The sequence below is a fragment of the Rhinolophus sinicus genome, chromosome 3 (assembly GCF_057876585.1).
Source record: "Rhinolophus sinicus isolate RSI-liver-muscle chromosome 3, RSI-T2T, whole genome shotgun sequence".
In the NCBI taxonomy this organism is placed as follows: domain Eukaryota; kingdom Metazoa; phylum Chordata; class Mammalia; order Chiroptera; family Rhinolophidae; genus Rhinolophus; species Rhinolophus sinicus.
In genome coordinates this window covers 130,824,452-130,840,848 of record NC_142503.1, presented here as the reverse complement: position 1 = coordinate 130,840,848, position 16,397 = coordinate 130,824,452, and the positions used below count along the sequence as shown (strand labels likewise).

The window sequence follows — 16,397 nt, the reverse complement described above, 5'->3', positions numbered from 1 at the left end:
GAAGTAAACAAGACCCTTACATATGCTGCCTACAGTAGAATAAAGGGATGGAGAAAAAGATATTTTATGAGAATGGGGAAAAAAAATCTGGGATAGCAATACTTATACCAGACAAAATGGACTTTAAAAGTAAAGGCTATAACAAGAGACAAAGAACCCAGTAATCCCACTTCTGGGTATTTATCCAAAGAAACCCAAAATTCTATTTCAAGAGAACATGTACATCCATATGTTCATTACAACATTGTTTACAATGGCCAAGATGTAGAGGTAGCCCAGGTGTCCATTGGTGGATGAATGGATAAAGAGGAGGTGGTACAATATACAATGGAATATTGCTTGGCCATGGAAGGGAATGGGTTCTTGCCATCTGTGGCAGCATGGATGGACCTGGAGGGTACTGTGCTAAGTGAACTATGTCAGACAGTGAAAGACAGATGCAATGTGATTTCATTTATATGCGGAATCTGAAGAACAAAATAAACAAACAATACAGAAACAAACTCATAGATATAGGGAACTTTTAATGGTTGCCAGACGGGAGAGGGGTTGAGAATGGGTAAAAGAGGGAAGGGATTAAGAAGTATAAATTGGTTGTTACAAAGTAGTCGTGGGGATGTAAGGTATAGCATAAGGAATATAGTCAATAATATTGTAATAACTATGTATGGTGTCAGATGGGTACTAGATTTATTGGGGTAATAGATGGGAGGGAGTTGGGGGACAGGGTGAAAAAGGTGAAGGCATTAAGAAGTACAAATTGGTAGTTACAAAACAGTCATTGGGATGTAAAGCAAAGCATAGGGAATATAGTCAATAATATGATAATAACTATGTATAGTTCCAGGTGGGTACTAGACTAGTCAGAGGATCATTTCTTAAGTTATATAACTGTCTAACCACTATGCTCTACACCTGAAATTAATATAAAATAATATTGACTATTAACTGTAATTGAAAAATTTTAAAAGGTGGGGGAGAGAGATGAAGGGGAATAAGTGATCCCAATTTCCAAGCATAAAACAAATAAGCTATGGGGAGTTAATGCACAGCATGGGGAATATAGCAAATATAATAATATTGTGATAGCGTCATATGGTGTCAGATCGTTTCTGGACTTATCATGGTGATCACTTCTCTAGGTATATAAATGTTGAATAACAATTGTGTACACCTGAAACTAATATAATATTGTATGTTAGCTATATTTTAATAAAACATTTTTTTAATTTTAAAAGAACAATATGGGTGACAAGGTGGACAGTAATATAATCACCACTGTAGATATATACAGTACATAAAAGAAATGAATTGATTTTTCCTATTCTGAATCCTTCAAGCTCATCTACCTTATTCTGTAAGAGAGTGAGGAGGCAGTGTACAAAAATATCTTCACCATATAAATGAGTATGTGGAGCCATGGGACCTTGAGTCTCATAAATAAACTAGTAGCAGAAAAATACCAAGATATAGTAAGTATCTTGATTTTCTATACACATTTTTGCCCACGGTAAATTAAGCAAGAAGAAAGCATTAGGATCAGAGAGGGGCTTATCTCAATCTGAGAGAGTTTTGAAGATCATATGCTGGTTAAGCACTTCTCTTATAATAGACTTAGATATACAGTGTGAATGCCTTGGTTCTTACACAGCTGACCTCTTACTAGTTGTGTGACCTTTAGCAACTCACTTCCTTCTTTCTGCTTTAATGTGCCCCATCAATGCAATGGAGATAATAATAGGACCTACCTCATAGGTATTATTGTTAATGAGCTAACGCATGTAAAACTCAGAAAAATACCTAGTACATAGCTCACACTTAAAGTATTATTATTATTGTTGTTGTTGTTGTTGTTATTTTCCCTTGCAAAGTAGCAAGTTTAATTGAAAAATTATCATCCTAATATAGATTTCCAAAATATTACCCTCTAATGTCTGTTTATACTTCTCTTTTCTCACTCTACCCCCAACTACTATCCTTGGATCTGGAAGACTAAGAAATCATTTAGGGAAAAGGACAAGAACATCTGACTTCTAAACGCTACCATCTCCTCTCATTTTCTCCAGAGTACAGTCCTATGTGACTGTTGATAAATCACCATTATTAATTCCTCCAGCTACTCTCAGAGGCTTGTTTTCCAAATGTCTGAAATTTTGTATGAATAATTTCTAATAAGCACCGTAGAAGTTTGAGTTCCCATAGTAGTACTCTGTTCACATCTCCAATAAAAACTTTAGACATTGCATTGTAATTTTTCGGTTTATATTTTGGCCAAAATATAACAGAAACGCTAAGCCCCTTGAGGTCATGAAACATGTCTCATTTATATATCTAATCTAGTGCCTAAGATAGCTCCTGGCATGAGGGTCCTTAATACCCATTTATTGAATAAATGAATGATTACACTGATTTTTTTAAGTGAATAAATTAATTAATTAATGACTTTGTAGGAAAAATTGTCAAATACTTCCAAAATCAATTGTTTTATAATTCATTTGGTGTTTTCTGAATCTGCTTCATGATCCCTGATTTTTGTTTCCTGGAATCTTTCTAAAATATATTTTACCCATATTAATTTAAAACAAGGTTTCTTTGCTTTTTAAGTTTCTTTTTCTTTTTTTCTTATTCTCTTCCAAAGTTGCTACTCACAACTCTAGTCCCTTCGAAATGAAACATCTCAGGCCTTAGCTCCCCCATCGTCTTCACAGAGGCCATTCAAAAGAACCATCGTAAGTCAAAGTTTTCCTGATTTTATTTCACGAGTGAATGACAGGATTGAAAATTTTGAAAGATTATTTTCATAATTTGGCACTCTCTGAAGACTGTTTAAGAATGGTTCATCCTGTAAGTATGAGATGACCAAGGTGTCTTCTTAATGCCCTTTTCAGCCTTGGGTTTAAATGCTTTAGTTGTAGGGATCGAGCAGAAGAAAAAATTGTTTGTTTGCCAACTCCATGGTCAAGATCTGCTCTATATAATCACCATGTTTTTCTCACACCTTTCCTTACTGGAGGCTTTCTGCTTCTTACCACTATTCTCTGAGTATTTTACATACTTATTGCTATCATTATTTCCATCCCATTGTCTCAAAAATAGAGTGGCTGATGTAAATATCGTAACACCATTCTTTTACCTACCAATCACTGTGCCAGCCTTGGTGTAGTCAGGGACAATAGACGGGGGAGAAGGTGCGTCTTCCCCCGTCCACACAGAAAGCTGTGTCTTCTATATTTTGTTATATTTCAGCTCCTTCCCTGATGTAACAATGAGCTAACTAGCACCACAGGTTGTGACTAAGAAAATCATTTCTCTGGAGGCCAGGTCCAGACATCTAGGGATAAAAAACCTGAGGGAATAATTTAAAAGTTGGTATGTGCTTCATCCAAGGAGCACAGAAACACAACATTTGAATTGCCCAGAACAAGTAAGGAAAATGGCAAATTTCCTTGAATTAGGAGTGATAAATATTATGATGTGTGATATGCCCTCTACAATATGATGCACATTTCCAATTTCACTGTCCCAAAGGACTGTATCACTTAGAGATGTTGGATGCTTAGGAAAATGGAAACCTGTCCAAACCCAATATTAATACTACATAAATTGCTTGAACAGTGTACACATGTTGTAATGAAGTCCTTAAGTAATAACTCCTTAATATTTCTGACTTTTTTCCAATGTCTTATACACATGTTTAATGATTACTACATATCAGACACTGTACTAGGCACAAACATACAATAATGAACAAGTAACAGAAGTTATTTCCCTAAATCAACCTATTATTGACTCTCCCACCTATGAATCTACAAATACTTGTCTGTATCCCTCATCTAGAAATATTCTACGATAAATAAAATTAGGTCCTATGTTAATTTTGTTTTATCAGTCTGAACTCCATCTCATGTCTTTCAGAAATTTATCCTTTTATGAAGGGATTGAGAAGTACAAATTGGTAGTTACAAAATAGTCATGGGAATGTGGAGTACAGTATGGGGAGTGTAGTCAATAATACTGTAAGAGCTATGTGTAGTGTTAGGAGGGTATTAGACTTATCGGGGGGATCACTTCACAAGTTACATAAATGTCTAACCATTACACTGTATACCTGAAACTAATATAAAATAATATTGAATGTCAACTATAACTGAAAAAAAAGTCACAGTGATGTAAAGTACAGCATAGGGAGTATAGTCAATAATATTATAACTATGTACAGTGTCAGATGGGTAATAGATTTGTTGGGGTGATCCCTTTGTGAGGTATATAAATGTCTAATCACTATGTTGTTTTGTATACCTTAAACTAATATAATATTGTTTGTCAACACTAATTTAAAACTAAATGTTTTTGAAAAAAGAATGAAATGTATCCTTTTAAAATTATCTCCATATTGTACTCTCAATGGCCATACTTGATCTTTATGAAGTGAAGATGAGAATTACCTTTCAATTAAAAAAAAAAATTGCATTCTCAGTGATCCATGAAAAGCTATCAGATATTCTTCCATAAACCACTAAAGCTTTGTGTTTAAGTTGGAGATGAAAAGACTCAAAAAGGGCTTAAGTTGGAGATGTAATTTGTTTTCAATGGCCTCAAAAGGGCAAGTCAGAACAAATGTGTATTTTTAGAGAGTTTGTTAAACACAAAAATTTTCAAGAAGTTTAGCTTATATTCAGATTTAAATGGTTGAAAAACTTCAATTCAGTTTCTTCCAAATTTTTATTAAATGCATATATAGATACACAAATAATAGAAGTGTCAGATTATAAATCCCCTAGATTATCGCAAAAATAGTAGAGAACTCTGCGTCTTTTTACAACTGCATTTTTATTTGGAAGGCTTCCTAACTCCATTTCCTTAGGCAAATTCCTGCCTCTGGGAACTTAATTTTTCTTATATGGAAACTAGAAATGCTAAGAGCATATAAAGGTGTCATGAAATAAAATTGATAAAACATATGTCACAAGCCCAGAACAGAGTCTGGTGCATATTAGGGACATAAATTATAATTATGATAATGAAAAAAATGAGAGTGTCAATAGGACTAATAAATAATGTATTCCAAATTCTAGTGGGAATTAACAATAATTAATAAGAAAATCATGCTGAATTATTTTTTTTTTAAATCGATGTATAAAGAAACTTAAAGATAATTTCCTTTAATATGATTGACCCCAAATTTTTCTCTTAGTATCCATTTAGAAAATCGTTTTCTCAGGTTCACAAAATTCACAAATTGTTATTGGTAATGTCATGTACATTTTTAGGATTTTTTTTGGTCACTTCAATTTTTATTTCAGCTCTGTGTTTAGATATGCAATATCTTTTTTATTATTATTAGTTTCAGGTGTACAAAACAATGCAATAGTTAGACATTTCACCCCTCACAAAGTTATAACTCCCCTCCCCCAATCTATTGCTCCTCTGACATCGTATTTAGCTGTTACAATTCCGTTGACTCTATTACCTATGCTATACTCCATATCCCATGACTATTAGGAAATATTGGGGGAAAAGTATTATAGAAATATGCCACGTAGCTAATGATGTGACTAATTAATGTTACTTTTCCAGATTTTGTGATGCTTGTGATAGTTTAAAATTTATCATTTATTTTGATGTCTATTATTATTCTAAATAAATATAATCATTTATACCTTAAAAAAAACTATGTAAATTTTAGCACATGGCATACCCTAGAACTGCATCATGAAACGAAGAACAATGGAAGAATTCATGGCAGTTGCCCTGCATCAGAAAACCTGAGTAATCTTATCCTCTTTCCACATAGGTGTTTTCTAAGAAACAAACCTCGTTAGGGTTCCAGTGGAAAGGCAGCCATTCTATTTGTGATCTCCAAAGACAGAATGTGAAAGACTTTTCTCTAATATAGTTCAATTTCTTAATGCAAAGATGCCAATATTCTGTTTGTTGAAGCATAGGCCTGTGTGATTTCTGGGAGTGAGAGGTGGAAAGAGAGGATAGGAGACTGAACTGTTCATTTATCTTACTCTCCCCATTACCAGCCAGGACGACACCATCTCTCATACTTGGTCTCCTGGCATTCCAAACATCTGGGATTCTGAGCAATAAATCTATGTATTTCTCTTCAGTGTTCTTCTCAGTTGGTACTTTAGGGTTTGCCTTCCCTACTTTGCCAAATCAGTTATCACACTTTTGTTTTCTCTTTTCCAAACATTTGTTGGAATCTTTTGTCTACATCTAACTTCTGTCCTGTTTTCTTTGTTCTTGTGGGTTTAAACATTTTTCCATTTTGTTGTGGTTGTTGTTACTCTTATTATCATTATTATTTAATTTAGATCATAGGGAAAAAATGAAAAACTAATGCAGACTACCATTTAAAATATAATTTTAGTGCATTTATTATATTATTTATTTTTTAAAAGCCAGGCACTTATAAAAAGGTTATAATGTTCTTTTTACAGAGGAAAGGCAATATGAAAAATAACTATAAGGAAATGCAACAAAACAGTGATAACATATGGAGAGCTGAAGTGCAGAGAAACCATTTGAAAGAGTTTATGAAAATCCCACTAACCAGCTACTGTTAAAATTTTATTTTCCACCTCCAACTGCAAAGGAGAGACTAGTAAATGCAATATTTTAGTGGAGTCACCATAAATAATGTCAAGTCTCTATTACTAAGGAAGAAAGGAACAATAGGTACAACCAGCAGACTCTGTCATAAGTATATACTGTGCATCCAGCTCTGCGCTGTATATGAGGAGTAAAAAAGAAATATGATACATTATTTATATCCTCAATAAGTTGTGGAAATTAGGTTAAAAATCCACAAAGAAAAACAAAAACAAAAACAAAAAACCCAAACCAGGAAAATAAGTGTCTGATACCATTTTATAAAATATATACAGGAATGCTTAAGGCATAAAGAAAATAAATGTTGGATGAAAATAATCAGGTCAGAATTCTTGAAAAATATGAGTCATGAAACAAGACCTAAAAAGTTCCTCAGAATAAAACTTCATTTTCTGAAGAATTAAGAATACCTAGCTGTTCTCTAACTTTACTTAAACACACACACACACACACACACACACACACACACAGATGTGCTTAATCCATTTTGTCCTTTGTAAAAATTGAAAACAATTTTAACTAAAACTTTATAATAGAAATACATCTCCTTGACTTAGTCATTTCAATAATTCAAATGTCAAATCTTTTTAGTTGCTTTAATTAATTTATTCCATGTATTGCAAAAACAAAAAAATAAAAGTAAGATTGCTTTCACTAAAAATAATATAATATAGGGGTGATAGAGAGTATTTAAATTATCCAATAGGGTCTTTAAAAAATTGCTCAGGACCAAAATATGTAGACTGTTTCTTTTGTTTTCCTCCCCTATCCTTTGAGAAGTTTGTCAGTTTATAGTAACCTCTTCATTGCATGCAGTGTATATTTCTATGTCTGTATTTTCTTCGTTTTGTATTATAATTCTCTAATGAATCTATTTCCCTTACTAGATTATGCTATATTTATAGGAAAAGACTAGAAAATCACAGAGAAGGGGGGAGAGAGAGAAAGAGAGAGAGAGAGAGAGAGAGAGAGAGAGAGAGAGAGAGAGAGAGAGAGAGAGAAAGAGAGAAGAGAAAGGAATGGGAGGGGAGGGGAGGGGAGGGGAGGGGAGGGGAGGGGAGGGGAGGGGAGGGAAGGGAAGGGAAGGGAAGGGAAGGGAAGGGAAGGGAAGGGAAGAGAAGAGAAGAGAAGAGAAGAGAAGAGAAGAGAAGAGAAGAAAGAAGGGAGGAAAGGAAGGAGGGAGGGAGAGAAACAAGAAAGCAGCTCCTGGGAAATTAGACAGTTAGACTTCTGTTTTTAGGAGAAATGATCTGATTTCGCAGAGATATCTTGCTCTTGTCACCCCATTCCAAATCATCAAATAATTGTTGACGACAGTTTGATTTGAATTGAAGGGATCTAAAACAGTTAAATGAGATACTGAATAGAAGTGTTTATTCTCTCACTCTAGAAGTAAGAGAGAATAAACCTTACCAGTATGGAAAGCATTTCCTCTGAGATCAGGAATAAGACAAGGATGGCCACTCTTACCCCTGTTATTCAACATAGTATTGGAAGTCCTAGCCAGAGCAATTAGTCAAGGGAAAGAAATAAAAGGCATCCAAATTGGGAATGAAGAGCTAAAATTGTCACTTTTTGTAGATGACATGATTCTTTATCTAAATAAACCTAAAGACTCCACCAAAAAACTATTAGAAACAATAAACATACAGTAAATATAGTATGCAATGTATATTTCTATGTCTGCATGCTCTTCATTGCAGGATACAAAATTAGTGTACAAAAATCCATTGTATTCCTATATACTAACAATGAAATTTCAGAAAAAAAAATGAAAGAAAACAATTCCCTTTGCAATTGCACAAAAAGAATAAATACCTAGGAATAAACTTAACAAAAGAATTGAAGGTCCTACACACTGAAAACTACAAGATTTTAAAAGAAATTGAAGAAGACACAAAGAAATGAAAAGATATCCTGTGTTCATGGATTGGAATAATTAACATAGTTAAAATGATCATATTACCCAATGCAATACACAGATTTAATGCAATCCTCATCAAAAGTCCTATGGCATTTTTTTTAAAGAAAGAGAACAACAACAACAAAAATCAACAAATTCATATGAAACCACAGAAGACCCCCAAAAGCTCAAGAAATCCAGAGAAAAAAGTGCAAAGCTGGAAGTATCACACTCCCTGACTTCAAATTATACAAAAAGTGACAATACTGAAAATAGCATGGTATTGGCAGAAAAACAGATACACAGACCAATGGAATAAAATTGAGAGCCCAGAAATAAACCTATATATGTGGGCAAATAATTTTCAACAAAGGAGCCAAAAGCAACAACAGAGAAACAGAAGTCTTTTCAATAAATGATGCCGGAAAAATTGAAAAGCCATATGCAAAAGAATGAAACTGGACTGCTATCTGTCACCATATACCAAAACTAACTCAAAATGGATCAAAGACCTAAACACAAACCTGAAACAATAAATTGCACACAAAAAAGCATAGGTACTAAACTTATGGATCTTGATTTTAGAGAGGATTTTATGAATTTGACCTCAAAGGCAAAGGAAGTAAAAGATAAAAATAAATAAATAAATGAATGGGACTATATCAAACTAAAAAGTTTCCTCATGCAAAAGAAACAATCAACAAAAAGACAATGAACCAAATTGGAGAAGATATTTGCAAACAACTTCTCTGATAAGGGGTTAATATCCAAAATATATGAAGAACACATACAATTCAACAACAACAACAACAAAAATCCAATTGAAAATGAGCAGAAGAACTGAATAGACATAGAAAGAGACATTCAAAAGGCCAACAAATATATGAAAAGATGCTCAACTTCATTAGCTATTAGGGAAATGCACATCGACCATGATGAGATTCCACCATACACCTCTTAGAATGGCTATTATCAACAAGACAAATAATAACAAGTTTTGGAGAGGATGTGAAGAAAAAGGAACCCTCATACACTGCTGGTAGGAATGTAAATTGGTACAACTACTATGGAAAACAGTATGGCGGTTCCTCAAAAAATTAAGACTAGAGCTACCACATGACCCAGCAATGCCTCTTCTGGGTATCTACCCCAAAAATTTGAAAACACTTATTCATAAACATATACATACCCCAATGTTCATTGCAGCGTTATTCATGGTGCCCAAAATATAGAAAGCGCTGAAGTGTCCTTTGGTAGATGATTGGATAAAGAAGATGTGCTACATATATACAATGGAATATTACTCAGTGATAAGAAAAGATGAAATACTGCCACTTGTGACAACATAGATGGATCTTGAGAATATCATGCTAAGCAAAATAAGTCAGATAGAAAAAGTCAAAACCCTATGATTTCACTCATATATGGTATATAAAACTGAAATCAACAAACAAACAAGACAAATAAACAAAAACTCAGACACAGACAGCAACACGGTGGTTACCAGAGGGAAAGGGGGATGGGTGAGAGGTAGAAAAGGGTAAAGGGGATCAAGTATATGGTTACAAAAGGAGATTTGACTTTGGGTGGTGAATACACAATGCAATATACAGATGATGTATTATAGTACACTTGAAACCTATATAATTTTATTAGCCAATGTCACCTCAATAAATTTAATACATTTTTAAAAAGTAATTAAAAATGATAAAGATCAACATTAAATTGTTAAAAATTAAAATAAGTAGTCCCTATTAAATGAAATGTATGAGATAGTTGAATTTTAGAGACTACTCCTTAAAATTATTAAGTTAGAGATCATTAAATATATCACCTATTCTGATTTTGCTATTCTGACAAACTAACTTTTCCTTCAGGGAGACTTGTGACTCCATAAATATTTCATGGCATTCTTTACATCTTCATTTCTCAGAGTGTAGATGAGTGGGTTTAGCATTGGGGTGATGGTGGTATAAAACACAGACACAGCCTTATCCAGTGGAAAAGTAGTGGATGGACGGAGATAAATAAAGATACAAGGGACAAAGAAGAAAGTTACTACAGTGAAATGAGACCCACAGGTAGAGAGAGCCTTGCGCCGGCTCTCTGCAGACCGCTTCCGAAGACTAAATAGAATGACTGTGTAGGAGGCCAGAAGCATGAGGAAACACCCCAGGGAAATGAGACCACTATTGGCAACCACCAACATATTTACCAGGGTAGTATCAGCACAGGCAAGTTTTAGGACTGGGTGGACATCACAGAAGTAGTGGTCAATGACCTGAGCATTGCAGAAGGGCAGCTGGAAGGTCGGGAGGGTCTGCACCAAGGAATGGCCCAGGGCTCCTACCCAGGACAGTGATGCCAGCACAATACAAGCATTGGCACTCATGATCGTAGTATAACGGAGAGGTTGACATATGGCAGCATAACGGTCAAAAGCCATGACAGTCAAAATAAAAATCTCAGCACTACCAAAAAAGTGGAAGGTAAACATCTGAGTTACACAGCCCCAATAGGAAATAGTCTTTTTCTGAGAAACAAAGTCTGCAATCATCTTGGGTGCCGTGGCTGAGGAATAGGCAATATCCACAAAGGACAAGTTACTGAGGAAGAAATACATGGGTGTATGGAGCCGGGCAACAGAAAAGACTGTAAGCAAAATGAGCAGATTTCCTGCCATGATCACGACATAGAAGAGGAGGAATAGGGCAAAGAACATCAGCTGCATTCCAGGATCTTGGGAAAGACCTAGGAATATAAACTCAGTGACATTGTTGACCACTTCCATGGGGACCCAAGCAGGACTGGTGGGGTGGCTCTGGTTCTCTGCAAAAATAAATAAATGTTATAAACCATTGTAAGCATGGTAAGTGATTTTGTGTTATATTAGACTTATAGTTCATTTCTTCCAAAAAAGAATCTAGAGATTATAAGTTTTTTTCTATTGGGTTTAATTTTTTTCCTAATCCTCCTTCTCTCCCCCTTCCTTCTTCCCTCCCTCTTTCCTTCCCTCCCTCCTTCCCTCTCTCTTATATATTAGAAATTCTTCTTGGGATGAAAAAACTTAAATCAATTATTAAATAAATTAATTTTTGAAGCTAGAGATAAAAGCAACATGTTAGAATTTGAGATCTAATGTTTAAAATTCCTAGCTGAATCTATTTAATATAATATGTACAGATCAACTTTAGAAGAATAACATTCTACTTAATCAAGTAAGAAAGAATCCATTTCCAGTTTCTAAATTAAGTTGGAAGTTTGATACAATTAAAAAGTAAGTCATTTTTAGTGACTGAGAACAACATATGCAGTAACTTCCTGCTTACCAAAAATCTATGCTTATTAACCAGCGTTAGAGGAGTTTGATTCCTAAGCTTGACCTGCATGTGAAAATTCAACTTTGCTTGCCATGAGGAGTGGTCAAACTACACAGAGAAATATTTTTTCCTATGTTGCTCCAAAGAGTTGGAAAGTGTAAGGATTATTGAAATCTCTATTATCCTCAATGAATATTCTTTGAAAAAGCCCCAGATAACACTCCATCCTTATAAACATAAATAAGAATTAGGAATAGAATTTTCCATACAGATGATATTATAAATGATAGTCAAAAAATAAATGTCTGATAGAGTTTTACAAAATATATACAGGAATGCCTAAGGCATACAGAGAAAACTATTGGATAAAAATAATCAGGGAAGAATTCTTGAAAGAGATGAATCATGAGGCAAGATCTAAAGAAGTTTCTCAGAATAAAAATGGCTTTTCTGAATCATGCAAATTACCAGTTATTTTCATCTTTATTAAGAGCATCTCCTTTCTGCATGGATAGTGGAAAGAACACTGCTCAGAAGCTGAATGATTTAAGTTTGAACACCCTCAACAACCAGTAACTTTGGCAAAATTTATTTATTTCCTCTGAATCTCAGTTTTTCTCATCTACAGGATGGATGATAAAGTTATTTACCTCACCAAGCTATTACATAAATAAAATGAGATCATCAATGTAACTTTTTTGTATTCATGAAGCATTTGCTTTATAACTTGAATCTATGAAGTGGGATCACTCTAATATGTAGAATGTGTAATTTGATCTGGTCAGCTATTATATAAAAGTTAAATAGACAATTAATAGAAAATATTGAAATTCATACATAATTTTAGTATCTGCCCATTTTCATTGCAGAGATACTGTTAATAGTTAACATTTATTAAGCACTTTACTATGTACATGTACAGGAATGTATACTAAACTATTAGCATATGTTACTTCATCTATCCTCCCAGCAATATTATAATTCTTATCTCCATTTTACAGAGCAGAAAAGTTTGAAGAGGTTAGGCAAATCAACCAATATAACATAGTGACGGGTCGGTTATTTGAATTGTTGCATTCTGATTCCAGAGTCCATGAAATGCACAACCCCATAAATAATGAAATATAGATAGATAAAATGACAAATAGAAAGATGATAGCTAGGTAGACAAACAGATTAGATAGATGATTGATAGATGATAGATGGTGATGATGCTAGATAGATAGATAGATAGATAGATAGATAGATAGATAGATAGATAGATAGATAAATAGACAGATAGATAAAGTCATTAAAAAGTACATTTAAAAAATCAATTGCTTCTTATGTGTGAAGTCCTTTGATTGGAGGATATGATCCATGTCCTTCAATCTTTGAATATTCTGTAACACTATAACAGTAAAGCCAAATTATGCTCAGTTATCACAAATTGGTAAAATTATACGGGTTGAAAAAATATTTAGATAATAATAGAAAACACTTACATTGTACTTACTATGTGCCATGTGTTGTTCTAAGTGGTAATAACTCATTTAATTCTCATAACAATCTTAGGAGCTAGCCTATCATCATTATACCCAATGTAGAGATGAGGAAACTGGAGCACAGAGAGAATAATCTGCCCAAGGTCATAGAGCTAATGATTGGCAGAGGTGGTATTTGGACTTGGCAATGGGACTTCAAAATGTATTTTCTTAATGAATGTGCATACTGCTGAGTCTGAGGGCATCAATGTCACCATTCCTCCTTTCCCATTTGAAAGGATTAAACCTTCTGCAATAACCAAAAGATTCCATTTCTGCTAATCATGAAGAGTATGGCTTATTTTTTTAACTAGGTCCAGTACTTAGAGTCAAAGACTACAATTGCAACTAGCAAAATCATCACAACATACACAGTTTGTGCCAACTTTGCTCAAATTAAACTTATAATAAGAATACAACAACAAGTGATGTGTGTTGACAATCAAATAGAGGAGAGCCACACATAAACTCATAATCACAGCTCTCTGACATTAAAGTAAAGAAGTACAAAAGAATCAAGGACGCCTTTCCAGAGAAGGTCATCAATGAGCGGAATGTTGAAAGGTGAGTTAGAGTTAACCAGAAGATAAAGAGGATTTCAGGGTGTGGGCACAGAAGAGTGGACAGGGCAAGGAGGACCTTCCAGAACTAGTGATGACATATATGGAGAAAAGGGGTGTAAATCATCATAGCATCCTCTATGGGGAATGCCAACAGGTTGATATGATTCAGCACAGAATCTATGAAGGGCAGTGTCAGGAAATAAGGCTAAAAAGGAAGAATTGCTCATATCATAAAGAGTCTTATGAGTTAAGTTAAGGAGTTGGATTTATATTGATTGATTTGGGGGATCATGAAGAAAAGTTTATGCCTGAGGCTGGAGGGCAACAGCAATGGGAGACAGTGGAGAGTACTTGTTAAAAAGAAGCCTGAAACCCAGTTTGCTAGGTTCAAATTCTAGCTCTACTGCTTGCTAACTACCATTATGACTTCAAGAAAATTACTTAACTTTCCTTGGCCTCAGTTTTTTCAAGTATAAAATGTAAGTAAGAATAGTACATGGTGAAGGGATTAAGAAGTACAAACTGGTAGATACAAAGTAGTCACAGGGATATAAAGTACAGCATAGGGAATATAGTTAATAATATGGTAGTAACTATGTATAGTGCCAGGTGGGTACTAGACTAGTCAGGGGGATCACTTCGTAAATTATATCAATGTCTAACCACTACGCTGTTTACCTGAAACTAATAAAAAATAATATTGAATGTCAACTGTAATTGATTAATTAATTATTTTAAATATCAAAAAAAGAATAGTGCATACCATGTAACTTTTGTAAATATTAAATGTGTGTTACATAGAAAGCACCTGGCACACTGTAAGTAAATGTGTAATTATCATTGTCCATCTAAGTGATTGCAGAACACGCTACCTGGAAGGAGAGAGCAAAGCCTGGATAGGAATCATCTTAGGATACTAATCTCTTACCATGTTCATTTCCTAATTCCCATTTATATGTATTTCTATGCTTGTCAAAATCTTAGAAAATGCATCTACTGTTGACTCCCACACTCTCAAATATATTCTGTGACTGGAGTAGTAACAGAGTATAGTCCATATCTTCGCATGGCTTTCTTTAAGACTTCAAGCAAGGACACATAATGATGTTTGGGCAGCTGCTGTATTATTCCTGAATGGTGATGATCTAAACTTTATCTAGGATCCCTCTCTGGGGCCCACAAAATTAATCCAAGTCTAAGAGCCAAGATCTTTCTACTATCTTCACTGGGACAAAGAGCTTGACTCTCAGCTCTGCCTCTTACAGGCTGTGTGATATTAACACAATTTTCCTCACTTCTATTAACCTCCGAGTCCTCCCCTGTGAGACAGTAAGGACAGCCATGGTAAGGATCAAATTGATTAATGGACATAAAAGCAATAAGTGATCTGCAAATCTAACTCATGATCATTTTAGTGGTAGAATTTCAAAAGCATCAGCATCTTACATGTGAACTCTGTAGACCAGAGCCTCCATGGAACGGATTATCTCCGCTGGTCCTTCCAGGTTCTTAAGTCGAATTTGATCTCTCTAGGTTAATACCAAAGAATATGTATATACTAGTTATAATGGAATTGATACTGTTAAATAAATAAGTTTGCTCCTTTATTTAACACCATAGCCCATCTAAATTATTTCAAATCGAACAAATAGGAAAACTGCAGCTCCTTGAAATCCTCTGGGAAAAAGATTTAGTCTTAGTTTCTCCTGTGAGTGATTTGCAAAGGGCAGAGATCAAACGTTCTGGATTTCATTCCTAACAGCTAGCTTCACAGCAAGCTCTTTGTGCAATAGTGTCTGAGCAAGTAAAGTCTGGAGAAAATCTGCAAATAAGTTAATGTAACAAAATGTAGACTACATTTCACACAGCACCAATATTTATTTATCTTTTCACATAAGAAATATTTATTGAGCATATTCTCTGTGCCTGGTATTGTGCTATCAATATAAAAAGATGAATAAAACCCTATTCCTCATATAAAGCCATTCATTTTAGAGTAATACCTTTAAATAACCTCCTCAAATCCCCTTAGATTTATGTAAAGTTCTACATTTATATGGGTAAAAAGGATCTTAGCGATCACTTGACTTTATTCCATTCATTTTATTGTTGATGAAAAAATGAGGTGCAGAGAGGAATTGAATTATCTAAGTTTCACTGTTAGTGGTAAAGTTAGGATTAAATTCCAATTGAAATAATATTGATACACACTTTAAACTGTGACAAACTACTTCCTGAATTACTTAATGGAATTACTAGAACAGACGTTGTAAAGCAAGTGAAAGATTTGAAAATTCCTCTTCATCCTTGAAGAAGATTTGAATCAATAAAAATTGCCCTTTTCTCTTTTACCAGTTGTTAATTTGTCATTCCAGTTGGAAAACTTACTCCAGCTGTCTTCTTGAAAGTGTTCCCACGACGTGGATTTGGACAACCTGAGATCTTCTTGGATCAATAAAACTTTCTG

General features: G+C 34.3%; 1 protein-coding gene across 1 annotated transcript; it reads right to left on the bottom strand.

Annotated features, from left to right (window-relative positions):
- Positions 1 to 10,397: 10,397 nt before the first annotated feature.
- Positions 10,398 to 11,324, bottom strand: LOC109438988 (olfactory receptor 4S2-like). The gene has a single exon (XM_019719176.3). It carries the CDS (start codon positions 11,313 to 11,315, stop codon positions 10,398 to 10,400), a length of 918 nt encoding a protein of 305 aa, XP_019574735.3. The 5' UTR covers positions 11,316 to 11,324.
- Between the last annotated feature and the right edge of the window lie 5,073 nt (positions 11,325 to 16,397).